Source organism: Aulonocara stuartgranti, assembly GCF_965226115.1.
Source record: "Aulonocara stuartgranti genome assembly, chromosome: 7".
Classification (NCBI taxonomy): Eukaryota; Metazoa; Chordata; class Actinopteri; order Cichliformes; family Cichlidae; genus Aulonocara; species Aulonocara stuartgranti.
Window position 1 is genome coordinate 42032422 of NC_138945.1, and position 16461 is coordinate 42048882.

The 16461-nt window shown below is 39.3% G+C and overlaps 2 protein-coding genes across 2 annotated transcripts in view; both read left to right on the plus strand.

Moving 5' to 3' along the window:
- Positions 1–10265: 10265 nt before the first annotated feature.
- Positions 10266–16461, plus strand: part of aass (aminoadipate-semialdehyde synthase) — a 101238-nt gene continuing 95042 nt past the window's right edge. Inside the window, exon 1 of the mRNA XM_082540798.1 lies at positions 10266–10440. The gene's annotated coding sequence lies outside the window, so the exon portion shown is untranslated. The remainder of the gene's footprint in view (positions 10441–16461) is intronic.
- LOC309710927 (E3 SUMO-protein ligase ZBED1-like) lies at positions 10447–16312 on the plus strand. Its single transcript, XM_082540804.1, has 2 exons — positions 10447–14811; positions 15079–16312. Exons 1-2 carry the CDS (start codon positions 13977–13979, stop codon positions 15684–15686), a joined length of 1443 nt encoding a protein of 480 aa, XP_082396930.1. The 5' UTR covers positions 10447–13976; the 3' UTR covers positions 15687–16312.

Sequence of the window (16461 nt, forward strand, 5' to 3'; positions counted from 1 at the left end):
AAGTATCACGTGGAGTTCCCCAAGGTTCCATCATGGGACCTCTTCTGTTTAACATTTACATGCTCCCACTGGCACAGATTATAAAGAACAACAAAATAAACTACCACAGCTATGCAGATGACACACAAATATATATCACAATGTCACCAGGAGACCGAGGCCCTGTACAGGCTCTTGGTAAATGCATTGAGGAAATCAATGACTGGTTGTGCCACAATTTTCTCCAACTAAACAAAAACAAAACTGAAGTAATAGTCTTTGGCGCCAAAGAAAAACGATTACAGGTCACCAGAGAACTTCAATCTATACATCTAAAAACCACAAACCAGGCGAGAAATTTGGGTGTAGTGATGGATGCAGACCTAAACTTAGAAAAACACATTAAGACAATAACAAAGTCAGCTTACTATCACCTCAAGAATATTTCAAGGATAAAAGATCTGATGTCTCAACAGGACCTGGAAAAACTAGTCCATGCATTCATTTTTAGTAGGCTTGATTACTGTAACAGCATCTTTACAGGTCTACCTAAAAAATCAGTCAGACAACTACAGCTCATTCAGAACTCTGCTGCTCGAGTCCTCACTAAGACCAAAAAAGTGGACCACATCAGTCCAGCTCTGAGGTCTTTACACTGGCTGCCTGTCCGTCAGAGGATAGACTTTAAAGTTCTGATGCTGGCCTATAAAGCTCTGAATGGTTTAGGACCAAAATACATCAGTGACCTGCTGACCCAGTATGAACCTTCCAGATCCCTCAGGTCATCTGGATCCGGTCTTTTATCAGTTCCCAGAGTCAGAACCAGACACGGAGAAGCTGCATTCAGCTTTTATGCTCCTTATATCTGGAACAAACTCCCAGAAAGCCTCAGATCAGCTGAAACACTCAGTTTATTTAAATCCAGGTTGAAGACTCACCTATTCTCAGCTGCATTTGAATAAAGCACCAAATCCACACTTTTAAGCTTAAATTTCAAAACTTACACTAACTACTGATCTTATCTATTTCTGATTTTATCTGTTTTGGTTTTATATACTGTTTTGTTTGTTTGTTAAGCTTAAATTTCAAAACTTACATTAACTACTGATTTTATCTACTGTTCTGATTTTATCTGTTTTGATTTTATATACTGTTTTGTTTGTTTGTTTGTTTGTTAAGTGGGTTTAGAGCTCTGGGTAGCTCCCCAGCTGGGTCTAGACTGGGTCTAGAGAGTATTTTAAATTCAGGGAATTTAAAATAGAAAGTAGCTCGTCCACAGAAGGACTGGTAGCTCCCCTTACGATAAGGGTTCAGATCGCGCGAACAGGTGTGAAATGTGTGTGTTTAGTTAGTTTGTTTGTTTGCTTGTTTTAATTAATTTTAAATCATGCTTTTTATTTGTTTTTGTTTCTAATGTCTCTGTAAAGCACTTTGAATCACCTTGTTGTTGAATTGTGCTATACAAATAAATTTGCCTTGCCTTGCCTTAATTAATAAGAAAACTCCAGACGATTCCATTCTGAGCTGAAGAAGCTTCTGATAGGTTAGTAGAGTCCATGTGAGTAAATTGGTGCCACAGCTGTGGATACATATAAGGCAAAACACAGAGCCTGTTTATTTAACATGGGAACATCAAGAGATGTCAACCAAAACACCAGAAAAAGAATTGTGGAGCTCCATAAGTGTGGCTGAATTTTGAATACAATTTGGTGCCATTTACAATTAAGAAATACAGATAGTTTCTCTCTTTACTATTAAAGTTAACAAATATGTTTTTTATATTTATCAATCTAAAAAAATAAACATTTACTCTGATTCGATGTTACAATTAAAAAAGTGTTTTTATCTGAAGAGTATGTAAATATCTGGTTTCAACTGTATATTTGATGATGTTGGTGTTTGGCTTGATTGTCAGCACAAAGAGGGAGAGAGAGGAACAGAGAGGGAGAGAGAGGAGAATGAGGACAGAAGAGAGAGGGAACAAGAGCAGGTGAGACACACATGTTAGTCAAATGGTTGTTTACCAAAAGTATCACCGTATCATAGGTACTCATGTATCTCGTACCTAGTGTTTCTTTTTAGGTTTGTTATTTTTCAAATTCTACATTTATTAAGTTTTGCAGGCTTGTTTGCACAACAAGGCTAAATAATTATATAAACTTTTCTCAATCTAAATAGTGGACTTTAGTAGAATTAAAAAATAAGTGTAGTGCAGGTCTATGATGATTTTTAGCTATAAAGACACATCTCCTGGATGCACTGGTACGCATCTTCAGTGATGTATCCTGGGGTCATCAGGTGTTTCAGGTCTCACAACATCATACACCCTCGCCCAGGCGACCCAGCCGGGGGTGATCAGCCCCCGACTTGTGTACCAGTAACTACCCACGGATCAGCCCTCTTGATCCACAGCCACCTTGTGGCTTTCTCTGCCGCTTCACTCACAGCCTGGATGGCCCTCTTCTTGGCTGCCCCCGCCACGCCCAGCCGGCCTAGGACTTTGCAGAGTGATTGTCCTGCAAAGCCTCTACAACCGACTTCTATGGGCTCATAGAAAGTCTTCCAGTCCCTTCCCCTGCACTCCTGCACTAGTTCCTGGTACTTTCCTCGTTTCCTTTCATTGGCCTCTTCAATCCGCTCTTCCCAGGGCACTGTAAGTTCCAGCATGATCAGCTGTTTTGAGGCTTCAGAAATAATTATCATGTCTGGCAGGAGTGATGTTTTTGCAATGTTCTGAGGGAACTTTAGTTGTTTACCCAGGTAAGCCTGCAGCTGCCAATCAGAGGCTGTGTTGAGGAGGCCAGTTGTCAAATGTGGGCGCACCTGGGATTTCTCTCCAGCCTTAATAAAAGAGATTTCCTTCCTCAGAGCCTGAAGATGCTTGCTGGTGCTTATTGCTGAGGCAATCTTTTCAGCAGCTACTCTGAGCACCTGGTCGTGCCGCCAACGATACCGACCACCGGCCAGGGCCCTCGGGCAGCTGCTAAGGAGGTGTTCTAGGGTCCCTCTTCCAGAGCACAGGGGACAGGCAGGTGTCTCGCTCTTTCCCCACAGATAGTGCTACTATCATCTAGTTCTGATTCTGGTTCTGTCTTGGTTAAGTCCTAAGTAGTCCTGATTTTGAACTGTTGTAGTCCAGTTTTAATTCCGGATCAGTTCTGGGTCTGGTTGAATTGGGGTTTAGTCCTCGTGTCTTGATACAGCCCGACTTTGTTCTGCCTTGCTGCTTAATTAAAAAACTAGTTTAAGGTGTCCTGCATATATGATATATATTTTTCCTTATATGAAGTCATTCTTTTTTGAACAAAACTCAAAACAGAGCCTATTAACCCTTTAAGACCTACCATAGAACCAAGTCTGCCAGAGCTTATATTATATTTTTACATGTTGTAGTGCCATTTTTGGGAGCATTTCAAGTTGCTATACATCAATACAACCATTACAGCCTAAATTTTAATAACATGCATGCATTAAGTGCATGGTAATTACATAAATTGCAAAGAAGAATCGGCAAACAAACAAACACGCAAAACAAAAACAAAAAAAACAAACAAACCAGAAAATACAACGAGATTATACAAAATCGGCCCTCCCATTTTGTACATAGTTCAACCATTTCGACCAGTATTCGTCAAATGAGTCCGCCTGCAACTTTAGCCTAAAAGTTATTCTTTCCATAACAAAATTAGCATATATCACGTCAATCCACTCATTTATAGTAGGAGTATCCTCATTAAGCCAACGATGGGTTATGGCCTTTTTGGAAGCTACCAACAGCACACTGAACAAATATTTGTCCAGTCTGACACTATCTCTACTTTTAAGATTAGGCTTAAAACTTTCCTTTTTGCTAAAGCATATAGTTAGGGCTGGACCAGGTGACCCTGAATCCTCCCTTAGTTATGCTGCAATAGACTTAGGCTGCCGGGGGATTCCCATGATGCATTGAGTTTTTCCTTTCCAGTCACCTTTCTCACTCACTATGTATTAATAGACCTCTCTGCATTGAATCATATCTGTTATTAACCTCTGTCTCTCTTCCACAGCATGTCTTTATCCAGTCTTCCTTCTCTCACCCCAACCGGTCGCAGCAGATGGCCGCCCCTCCCTGAGCCTGGTTCTGTTAAAAGGGAGTTTTTCCTTCCCACTGTTGCCTAAGTGCTTGCTCATAGGGGGTCATATGATTGTTGGGTTTTTCTCTGTATCTATTATTATAGGCTATACTGTACAATACAAAGTGCCTTGAGGCAACTGTTGTTGTGATTTGGCGCTATATAAATAAAATTGAATTGAATTGAAACTGATTTTGGTATCGATCGGATACCAAGTAAATACAGGGCCAGTATTGCCAATATCAATACTTTTACCGTATAAAGGCAGTTTATCTAGGGGAGAGCAGTGAGTCATAATTTATGAGACAAATCATCTTCAATTTGCAAATATGTTGAACACATTTTAATAACTACTAAACCCCTCTGATTTTCACAATAATTAGTAAATACAACTGTTACGACCCAGCTCAAGGCCGCAACATAAAAAAGGAGACGAATACCAGAGTGTAAATAGGAAGAGGTTTTAATCTTACAATGGCATCACAGGCTGGCTAAAATGGCTGGTGCCACCCAGGCACGGCTAGTGAGGCGTCTGAAAGCCTGCCTCAGGTATGCTTTGATCAACACCTGATTAGGTGTGGCCAATTAGCACCAGCTGAACACACTGAGCCAGATTAAAGGCTGCAGAGGGACGTAACACTTCCTCCCTCCAACCGGTACCTCTAGGACCCCTAAACAAATTAAAAGCCCCTCTGAAGCCTTCAGGTACTTGACCCCTCCCCCCCCCCTCCCAAAAAAAAAAACAAAAAACCAAACAAACAACCAACCTGAAAGAAAAAAAAACTAGCAAAAGCAGTGTTCACATTATAGTTGGCATCCTTAGGCATGGATGCCCCTGCATGAGGATTTGAAGTTGCCACACTGAAAACACACAAAAAGTAACATGTGACCAACACAAAGGAGCACCACAGTCAAACCCAAAATGATTACTTGATCTGCTACAACGCAAAACCAAAAGTACCAACAAATAATCACAACCAAGTGATCTGTTGTCTCCACCACACAAATGGTCACATACAAGTGGCCCTACCCATATGGAAAAGATATATATAAATCTTATAAAGTTTGTATCTGTCTTGCGTGAAACTTGTATGAAAAGCATACAAGAGTGAAAACAGATATAAGATCCCTTGAAAAATTATATAATGAAACTTGTATGTTTTGGATACTTCCTAAAACAATACATGAAAGTAATGAGAAAGTGGCCACTTTCATGAGTAAATCATATATGTTTTTACTATTTCTTTTCCATATGGGTATACCACAACAAGTTACTTTAAACTCCAAAGTTCAGTAAAGCAAGCATGCTAGTGACCAACCACAAACTGAGAGCTATGGCCACACAACGATCACATCAAGGGTGGCTCAGCACCCCTCAGTGTTATTGCCATCACCTGGCCAACAACACTCACAAGTGATCCAACAAAAGTAGCCATATTCCCCACAACACTAAAGGTCACCCACAAAACACTCACCACACAACGATCTCATTAGCATCCATCAACAGTGACATATGCACACATGGTGTACACACAATGCCAACTTTAAAACAGCCTACCTGCCTCAGCTACAAGACCATAATAATGAATGGTCTCAAACCTCCTACCAAGTTTGGTGCCACTGGTTTACTATGTGCAACTCCCAGCCTAAAATGCTAAAAACAATAAAACCCTAACTTTACCTACCTAGTCTTCAGTGGTGTACCAAGCTCGAGGCAACTTTAAACGCAAAGGGCAGCACAGCCACCCAGCTGAAACCCACTTACTAAATGGACGTTGCTCAATCACAGTGAACACCATCACTCACCCACTAGAAAGCAATACAAAAAACTGATATTCAGTCTCCACAAAAATATCCATACAATCCCGGACCAGCATCATGAAGCCATATACGTAGTAGATTTTGTAGGCCCAGAAAGATGTGAAGGCACTTTATATATATCATGTATTTTGAAACCCGGTATTTTGGAGACCTGGACTATAAATGTGTCTGTCTCTAAAGCATTCTTTGGGTTAGCTTCTGTTATTTAAATGTGTCATGGGCTAAAAAAAAAGAAGTTTAACCTGTTAGTCAACAAAAAAAAGTTCAGACATTTTTTATAGTGTATGTTTGAGGTAATGTTTTTCATTTCCCAAAAAAAAAAAAAAAAAAAAAAAAAAATATATATATATATATATATATATATATATATATATATATATATATATATAATTATTAATGTTGAACCATTCAGTAGTACTACACACAGATCGTAGAGGATAAACATTGATTGATTAATCCACTATTGATATTTGGAAAGAGCTTGCAATACTTTTGGAACGAACGAATAGGCTTGCTGACAGTGCTTGTACGTGCGCAGCTGCCCTTCGAGGACTTGTCGGTCCTCCGTGCAAATGCCGGTTATGGCAGATTACCAGTCCAGTCATGTCGACGTGGTATGTCTCGCTGAAAAACAAGACAAAAAAACCCATAGAGGGTAGAGGAGAGTAGACTGGCTGCTCAACAACCAGAAAACAAGGTGTTCCGATTGTTTACGATACAACTGATTTATGTATACATGTCTAAAACTACAGGTGACATCCGGGGGCGGATCTACAGTGGTGGTATGGGGTAGCATGTGCCACCCTAAAATAATTTCTTGCCACCCCTAGTCCCACCCTAGTTTTGCAAATGACATCGTTGTTTATAAGCTAGTATTAACACTTTGAGCTACAATTAACACTGAATGTAAATTCTAAAAGTGAATATATTGCATTGTGTTAACCCCTCTCACCCATTAAAAAATGGTTCATCTCATAGCGTGGAACAGCTTTATTTTTTGTTGTCAGTAGCAACCCACTATGATTGTGCCGAGCTCATCTGTGTTTTAGATTTCAACACAGTCTGGAAATGGAATAAAGGTGAGTGTTATTAACTCTCTGGGGTCGACATGACCAATGTAAGCTGACACAGCAACAAGCTGCAGCCAACTTGTGTTGAAAGTTCGGACTTCAAACTCTATATACCAGTTTTCAGTTTTTATTGATATGCCATTAAAATCAGAGTTATGATCAAAAAAACATATGTGATAATTTTTTATGAATACTGTCGTTACATTTATTGTGGGGAAAAAGCATTTAAAATGGCATTTTCAAGGACAGCGCAAAAATAAACCAAGAAAAACAGTGCCTCCCATTTCCTATTGGTAGAAAAATGTCGACCAATCAAAAAAATTATATGGCAACACCTGACATTTGTTTGTTTAGGATGCAGGGAAAATTTTGGCAGTGATTGCGGAGAGATCAACAGTGAGTTTGAGACGAGAGAGATTTGTGATGTTTAGTTTGTTTGGAGTGTATTGTTAGTGTGTAGTGTGGTCGTTTGTTTTGGTTTCTCCAGAATAATGAGATTACTAGTGAATGTCACAGTTGCTGCTAAAATGTCACAAAAGGCAGATTGTAATGCAATCACTGTCTCCAAGTGGGATACACCTGTATCTCTGTCCTTGGTTGGCTGGCTGTAGCTCAGGTGGTAGTGCAGGTCAGCTACTAACCAAGAGGTTGGTGGTTCGATCCCAGGCTGGCAGACTGCTCCAGTCTGCATGCCAAATATCCTTGGGCAAGATGCTAACCACATGTTGCTCTCTGATGCATCCAGGAGTGTAAATGTGTATGAATGTTAGATAGTGAGCACTAACAACTTAAATGAGTTGGGTGAATGAATTAGTTGTATAAAGTGCTTTGAGTGCTCAGAGTAGAGAAGCGCTATATAAGAACCAGTCCATTTACCTCCTGTTGTCAGGGAAGCAGGGTTTAGGCCAGGGAATTTCTCCTCTGTCTTGTGGCGAACAAACTTTTTTTTGGAGTGGCACAAATAATTTTTGCGGCATCTTATTGTCAAACCTAATTGTTCTGTAATTTTAGTTTTAGTAGTTCATTAGTTTTAAATGGTTATACAAAAAATGCCAGAGGCATTGGCTGCATTTTTAGGTAAATAGTTGTGTATAACTTTATTGTTTACAAAATTTGTAAAGTTTGTTAAATGTATATTTGCATTTCAAATTATGAAAATTATTCACTAAACATGTTTGTGGTTTTTCCCTACTGGGATGTTTTTTGTGTGATTTTAGATCAACTATGTTAATACAGTACGTCAATGAAAAAATAAGTCTAAATTTAGACACATGAGGTTGTGCTATGTTTAAGTAAAAGTTTATTTATATAGCACATTACATAGACAGACGTCATAAAGTGCTTCACAAGAGAGGTAACAAAAACCCAACACAATCATAAAAGCCCTGGTCTAATTATGAACTTTTTGAAATAAAAATGTCTTTAGCTGTGAAACGTGTGTACTTACTGCATTTGATGTATTTTAACCATGGATTATGTATATTACAGAATGTAAACCCTGCATCTGTATTAAGAAATGCCTTTGATTTGGCAACTCCATTTGATATCCGTGCCACCCTCATGTCACTCTAAGAAAATTTCTCTAGATCCACCGCTGTCCACCGCTGGTAACATATCTCTTGCTCACTAAAACCTTAAATGCGTGTGCAGCAAGTGCCTGATGCCTCACGAGTACAGATCACATCTCATGCCCACATGGGGTTTTGAGGTAAATTTCACACTGCCAGCTTTGCACAGATCCACAAATGTAACCTGCGTCCATGTCCCTGTGTAAAACTCTTCTCTGTACTCCTCAATTTTTTAAAAAAGAAACAAAACAACTGACAGTTCTAAACAAACCAAACAGCCCATAACCCCTCTACTAGAAAATTAATAGTATTAGCAATTATCAAATCAAAATCAAATCAAATCAAATCACTTTTATTGTCACATCACATGTGCAGGTACATTGGTACAGTACATGTGAGTGAAATTCTTGTGTGCGAGCTTCACAAGCAACAGAGTTGTGCAAAATACAATAATGTAAACAAGCAAAATACAAGAATGGCTACATCTGAAACTAATAAATATATGTACAATATATAATAGTATATGCATTTCTGGATGTGAATACTAAATGTTTTTCTACGTGTGTGTGTGTGTGTGTGTGTGTGTGTGTGTGTACACATATTTTACAAATTAAATAGAGTAAACAATAAATAAAATATATAAAAAAAATATAGATGCTACACAGAGGCCTGTTGTGAAAAATCAGGCATTCTCTGATAATAAATTGACTGGTTCTTATATAGCACTTTTCTACTCCACTTTTCTACTCCGAGCACTAAAAGCAATTCGAACAAACTGCCTCATTCACCCATTTATACGCAGAACTTTTTTCTACATAAGTACTTTCTATCTAATATTCAAACACATACTTGGATGGACGTATCAGAGATAACTTGGGGTTAGTATCTAGATACTAGAGACAGGTAAACTGGAGCAGGCACTGAATCCTGATTAGTAGTTGAACTGCTCAACCTCCCGAGTTAGAGCCACAATTAGCTTAATGACTAATCCTGAATACTTCAGGATGTAGCAGCAAATTATTTAAAACATATATAAACCTTCATAGGCTACTGTGTAATGCCTAATTGTTAAAACTATGTTTTCTGGTAGATGGGCGACAAGCTGTTCTGTTTATATTTAAAAAAAAGGAACGCTTCATTAAAAAAAAAAATGCAGAAGAACAGTGAAAGGCCAGATGTCCCAGTTTTACACTGGGAATTGAACGCGGCTTATATTTGTGGATTTGTGCGAAGCTGGCAGTGCTTCCAAACCCCACGTGGGCGTGAGACGTGACTTGTGCGTATCAGGCGATTGGTGCACACTCATTTAAGGTTTTTTTAAGAGAGCGAGATGGATGTTACGTGAAGTTTTAGAAGTTTGCATGCAAAGAAGAGTTTTTAAGAGAACTTTTAAACTGAACTTAATAAGTTGTGTGTAAATAATCACTATTTATCCAGGTTTTAATGAACGCATTCATAAAATAGGTTTACATGTTATTAAATTGCTTCGTATTTGTGGATGCACGCATTTGTGAGTCCTCAAAATCTGCACAAAAATAATATTTGTAATTTTTACCCATGTTAGCTTACATATCTTACGCACGTACGCATTCGTAACACTAACGGTCATACCCTGTAGGACCTCTACCTCTGCTGGTTTCATTACGTTAGATTATATTACGTATCACATTGCATGTAGGTACGTACGGTAGAATGTTGTCATCTTACGTGAGGTTTTACTTTTTACTTTTATTTTGAAATAGTGACCGGAAGTAGCTTGGTTCAGCCTGTGCGCGTGCGAAGTAGTGTCTGCGTAAAGTTGAACGTCTTCTCACCTCCACTGTTTTCGGTGAATAGTCGCCAAATTTCATCGCCTGGACCCGTTGTGGTGTAGAGAAAGCAGTCAGTAAGGTGGGTTCGGGTAGCTGCAGCACGTCTAGCCCATTATCGAGCGCTTGAAATGTTAAGCGTTTTGAACAGAACTGACTCATGTGGTAACAGACTGTCGATTAAAGCCACACTGCTAGCTAAAATCAACGCTGAGGTCCACTTATACGTTTACTGATTTTACTGCTGTGTCTGTGTTGTTAGATTTTTGACAATGATTGTTTGGTGTTGTGTGGTGTTCAACAAGCTTATCGATCACAAAGTAGTGCAATGTACTTCATATGCCGTGGTAATTAAGGCTCACTTAACAGAAGCATCCAATTTTGTTATTCTTACGTTTTCCGGAGCATTTCTAAAGTGTCTGGCAAATGCACTGAGGTGTTGTTTAGCCTTACTCTGACTTGGGCATGGCCCATGGGAAATGGCAGTTACATCAAAAATAATACAGAATAAAGCAGAATAATAGTACAGGACAAAACATGCATTTTAATCGTTTTAAAGTGTTGTGAAGTATATTCATTTTAATTGTTTACCAACCTTTTGCCTTAATGTAGAGTCCTCACAACAATAAGGCACTGAAGCCCAAGATTCAATGGAGAGTTACAAGAGATAACAAAACGCAGTCTGGTAACAATATTAAATGTGGTTTGTTCCACTGAGTGGTAAAAAAAAAAAAGATAAGGTTGTACACGGAAATTTTTTTTTTTAAAGTTTCCCATGTACACATTATTTTTTTATGTTTAAATACTACTAGTATTTTAATTTGTATTACTTAATATTTGTATTTATTTCATTTTTATTCTGACAGTCTTATTGAATATTGTTAAAAATAAATTTTTTTCAAATTGATTTTCTAGGTCATTATTTTAATTTTTCGTGGGACAAGACAACAGGGTGATATTAAGGTGGGCAGACTTAAGCAGGTGAGGTACTGGAAACTAGAACAGGATATTTTCCCAGAGGACACAGAGATAAGAGTTATTTAAATAATCATTGACTAACTGACTAATCACAAAAAAACTAGCAGACTAGTCAACTATCAAAATCATTTTTAGCTGCAGCCCTACTGGTGAGACGCCATTTCCTCTCATGCTTAGGAGTACTCTGGTTTAAGGTGCGTGTTTGTGAGTTACACCAGGGAGTCAAGTACTTCTGATGTGAGGGTTTCTTTTTTAGAGGAGCTACAATATCTAGAGTTGAATGCAGTGAAGAAGTAAAAATAATAACAAGATAATCAACCTCTGTGGGAGTAGCTTCAGGTAGCTGCTCTACAATTTTTTCCGCATTGAAGGCATTGAAGAAGATATCAGTGGATTAATTATATCCTTAAACTTGGTTACAGCGCATTCAGAAAGACATCTGCTGTGATGTAATCTATTCCATTGTGGTGTAATTAGAGCTGGGCGATATGAGATTTTTTCATATCACGATATGTTTTTTTCATTTCAGGCGATAACGATATCTATCACGATATAAGCCAAATAACTATATTTGTAAGATTTAAATGTGCCGTTGCTCACAAGTAAAATGTGAAATAATCAGCAGCTTGTTTTTATTTAAATATTTATTTCCCATAATAAGTTCAACAGGGTAGATGTACTTAAGGAACATGAGACTTTTTCAGATAAATAAAGGCAAATATTGCAAACTACACAAAAGGCAGCCGCTAAAGCGTTTAAGTTTCAAAATAGAACAAACGAAACAGACTAAATTGTCAATTCCACTTAGAAACAAAATATTAATTCTAAAAATAAATCTTAGTTTGTTTTACAGAAGAACAGACAAAATTGACTAACTTTTGTCAATATCAAATAAACTGAGAACTAAAAGGAAATTCTCAATCTCTCCTTGTTGTATAGCTTAGCTTTTCAAACAGTTTTAACAGTTACTTTAGTCTGACAAAAGCCGAATGACGAATTAGCGCTTCCAGTCAGAGACTGAGGCTACGTCCACACGTACACGGGTATTTTTGAAAACTGAGATTTTCCGTTTTCATTTTAAAAAATAATCCCGTCCACACATAAAGGCAGAAATGAAGGAAAACGCTGCTATGAACATGTCAAAGCAGCAGGTGGCGCTAGATTCCTAACCGTGCAGAAATGTTGGCCAATCAGAAGTCTAGAAGCCTCGGTGGGAAAAAGTAAACAAAGCTGGGGCATAGAAGCAGAACCGAGTCGTATGTGTGGAGGGACAGTAACTGTGTGTATATGTAAGCATTTAAACACTGCAGAGAGTAGAATTAACAGTAACAGTATTGTAGAAATTCATTTCACCGAAACAATAACGTGGCGCACAGTGTGACGCATGCACCAGTTTATTGTATTTCCAGACTTGCTTTCGGCACATTTACAGTGCACGCTACTCTGTTTTTTGTCAGACTTGAAATAGCCGAAATACCTTCACACTACGGAACTTCTATGGCTCTTCCGTTCGACAATCTCTCCGGCGTTGGAACCATCATCTGTTTTCTCTTCGGTCACGCTCGGTTGATTTTTCTAGTCGGCACACTCATTTCCTCCATTACGCGCTGGCTCCATTACCCGCTGGCTGCTTCCCAAACAAACACACGTGCGGCTTGGCACTTGTGCTGTACGTAACAAGTCACGCGACGTGACGCTGTGGCTGTGATTGGTTCGGCTCTGCGCTACTTGATTTGGATTGGCTGACCTTTTTTTTTTTTTTTAAGAGGACAAGAGCGGCGAGGTCTATCGCGATAGCTTAATTTCTCTATCGAGTAAAAGTTATATCGCGATACATATCATTATCGTTCTATCGCCCAGCTCTAGGTGTAATCCATTATTGTAAATGTAAATGTTAGTAGGAAATGGATTGACAAAAGAGGGTTTTCAGGAAATAGTGTTAAATGATCAGTTTCTATGCCAAATGTCAGAACAAGATCTAGAGTGTGTCTAAAATAATGGGTGGGTTCTTTTGCATTTTGAATCAAGCCAGTTGACTAATGAAAGGTTAAATGCCGTGTTGAAGCTGTCATTTCCAGTATGTACATGGATGTAGGGCTGCCACAAATGATTATTTTGATAGTCGACTAGTCACCGATTATTTTTGTGATTAGTCAACCAATCAGATCATGCATCCATTGGATGTAAAACATACAGCCTATTGCACCAGCATGCGTCTGCTCTTATTTAACTATCATTAGCTTACAACTTGAAGTGTTTAAGGTATGTGCTAACTAAAAATAAAGACAAAATAATAGTTTATTAAACTTTTAATGAAATTTGTAGATTGTCTCGGTGGAGTTTAATAAACTCAGCCGTCTGCTCCTTGCTCCCTCAAATATAACAGGACAAATTCTCGACCATCTCACATTTCTGTTTAATCAGAAAACGTTAGGGCTGCTCAATAAATCGAATTTTAATCACGATTACGATCTGAGCTTTCAACGATCATTAAAAATGACTGAGCCGATTATTAGCACCTCCCTCGTGCTTTACTCTTGCGAGGTGGCAAATCGAGCGCACCTCTCTGCGTTTCGAACACGTGTCACATCAATTAAGAGTATCTGAGGAGAGCTAAGCAGACGTTATTTGGAGAGGATAATGGCTGCTAAAGAAAGAATGCCGTTGGTTGAAAAGCGAGGTAAAACTACTTCAGTGGTGTGGAAACATTATGGGTTCGCGGAGTCCGATGTGGATCAAGTCGATATAGTGTGTAAACTTTGCTACGGTGTTGTAGCTGCACCACAGGGCAACACTACAAATTTATTCAATCATTTGAAGACCGCTCACAAAGTGACATACGATCAAACAATGAAGGAGCATAGAGAAAAACCCTCAACAACACATGCTTCATCCTCACAGACCTCCATTCACGCTACCATGTACAACGCGACTAAATATCCCACCAGCTCCCAGAGACACAAGGAGATAACAAACACGGTAACGTTTTTCCTCGCCAAAGACCAATGCTCAATTAACACAGTGGACACCCCCGGCTTTAAGAAACTAATCAACACTTTGGACAAATGGTATAACTTGCCATCTCGTCACTATTTTAGTCGAGTGGCGATTCCCGCTTTATATGACGAGTGTCATGATGGTGTCGCAAAGGAAGTGCCTACAGCCCAATATTTTGCCACCACAACGGACTTGTGGTCAAGCCGCACCATGGAGCCGTATTTGAGCCTCACGGTACATTTCATTGACATGGATTTCAACATGAAAACGAAATGTCTCCAGACATCCTTTTTCCCAGAAGACCACACAGGACAGAACATAGCTGCAGGTCTGAAACAAGCACTGGCTACGTGGGATCTGGAGGAGAGTAAACTCGTCTGTATAACCACAGACAACGCTGCAAATGTCATACTGGCTGCAGAACTGAATGGCTGGATGAGGCTCCAGTGCTTTGGGCACAGATTACATTTGGCCATAGGTGAGTAGGCCTAATTCCTACTGAATATGATGCATAATGTGATTTTCTTTCAATAAGTATACAACATAATGCTTCGAATGAATATAATAAATGAAAAACAATTTAAATTCAGAGATACTTTTATTCATTCTCACAGTCAAACACATTTTCTATGAATTATACAAACACATAAATAAGCTACCATCACTTTTTCTTATTCATTCACACTCAAAGAAATGACAGTCATCATCCTGATAATGCTTGTTTATATTTTTTATGTTCTTATAGAAAGAGCCATGAAAGATCACAGGATTGAGCGTGCAGTGGGGGTCTGCAAAAAAGTGGTCAGCACCTTTTCATTCAGTTGGAAAAAAAAGAGAGAGCTGAAAAAGGCACAGATAGACCTCAAACTGCCAGACCACTCCTTAAAGACTGAATGTCCAACCAGATGGGGATCTAGGCAGGCCATGGTTTCCAGAGTCCTTGAGCAGCAGAAGGTCATTGCCCATGTCCTCTCCCAAGACAAAGGAACCAGGCACCTCATCCCCTCATGGCAGGACATTGATGTCCTTGAGGCCATCAACAAGACCTTGGGACCTCTGGTTGAATTCACTGATGCACTTTCTGAAGAGAAATATGTGAGTGTGTCTTTAATAAAACCAACACTCCACCTATTTAACAACTCAGTCTTGGCTGAGCAAGATGATGACACAGACCTCTCAAAATGCATCAAGAGGAGAATACTGGAGTACCTAAATGAAAAGTATGGTGACTCACCAACACAAGAGTTGCTTGACATGGCCACTGTCCTGGACCCAAGGTTCAAACTGAGATACAGTGGGGCAAAAAAGTATTTAGTCAGCCACCGATTGTGCAAGTTCCCCCACCTAAAATGATGACAGAGGTCAGTAATTTGCACCAGAGGTACGCTTCAACTGTGAGAGACAGAATGTGAAAAAAGAAATCCATGAATCCACATGGTAGGATTTGTAAAGAATTTATTCGTAAATCAGGGTGGAAAATAAGTATTTGGTCAATAACAAAAATACAACTCAATACTTTGTAACATAACCTTTGTTGGCAATAACAGAGGTCAAACGTTTACTATAGGTCTTTACCAGGTTTGCACACACAGTAACTGGTATTTTGGCCCATTCCTCCATGCAGATCTTCTCGAGAGCAGTGATGTTTTGGGGCTGTCGCCGAGCAACACGGACTTTCAACTCCTGCCACAGATTTTCTATGGGGTTGAGGTCTGGAGACTGGCTAGGCCACTCCAGGACTTTCAAATGCTTCTTACGGAGCCACTCCTTTGTTGCCCGGGCGGTGTGTTTTGGATCATTGTCATGTTGGAAGACCCAGCCTCGTTTCATCTTCAAAGTTCTCACTGATGGAAGGAGGTTTTGGCTCAAAATCTCACGATACATGGCCCCATTCATTCTGTCCTTAACACGGATCAGTCGTCCTGTCCCCTTGGCAGAAAAACAGCCCCATAGCATGATGTTTCCACCCCCATGCTTCACAGTAGGTATGGTGTTCTTGGGATGCAACTCAGTATTCGTCTTCCTCCAAACACGACGAGTTGAGTTTATACCAAAAAGTTCTACTTTGGTTTCATCTGACCACATGACATTCTCCCAATCCTCTGCTGTATCATCCATGTGCTCTCTG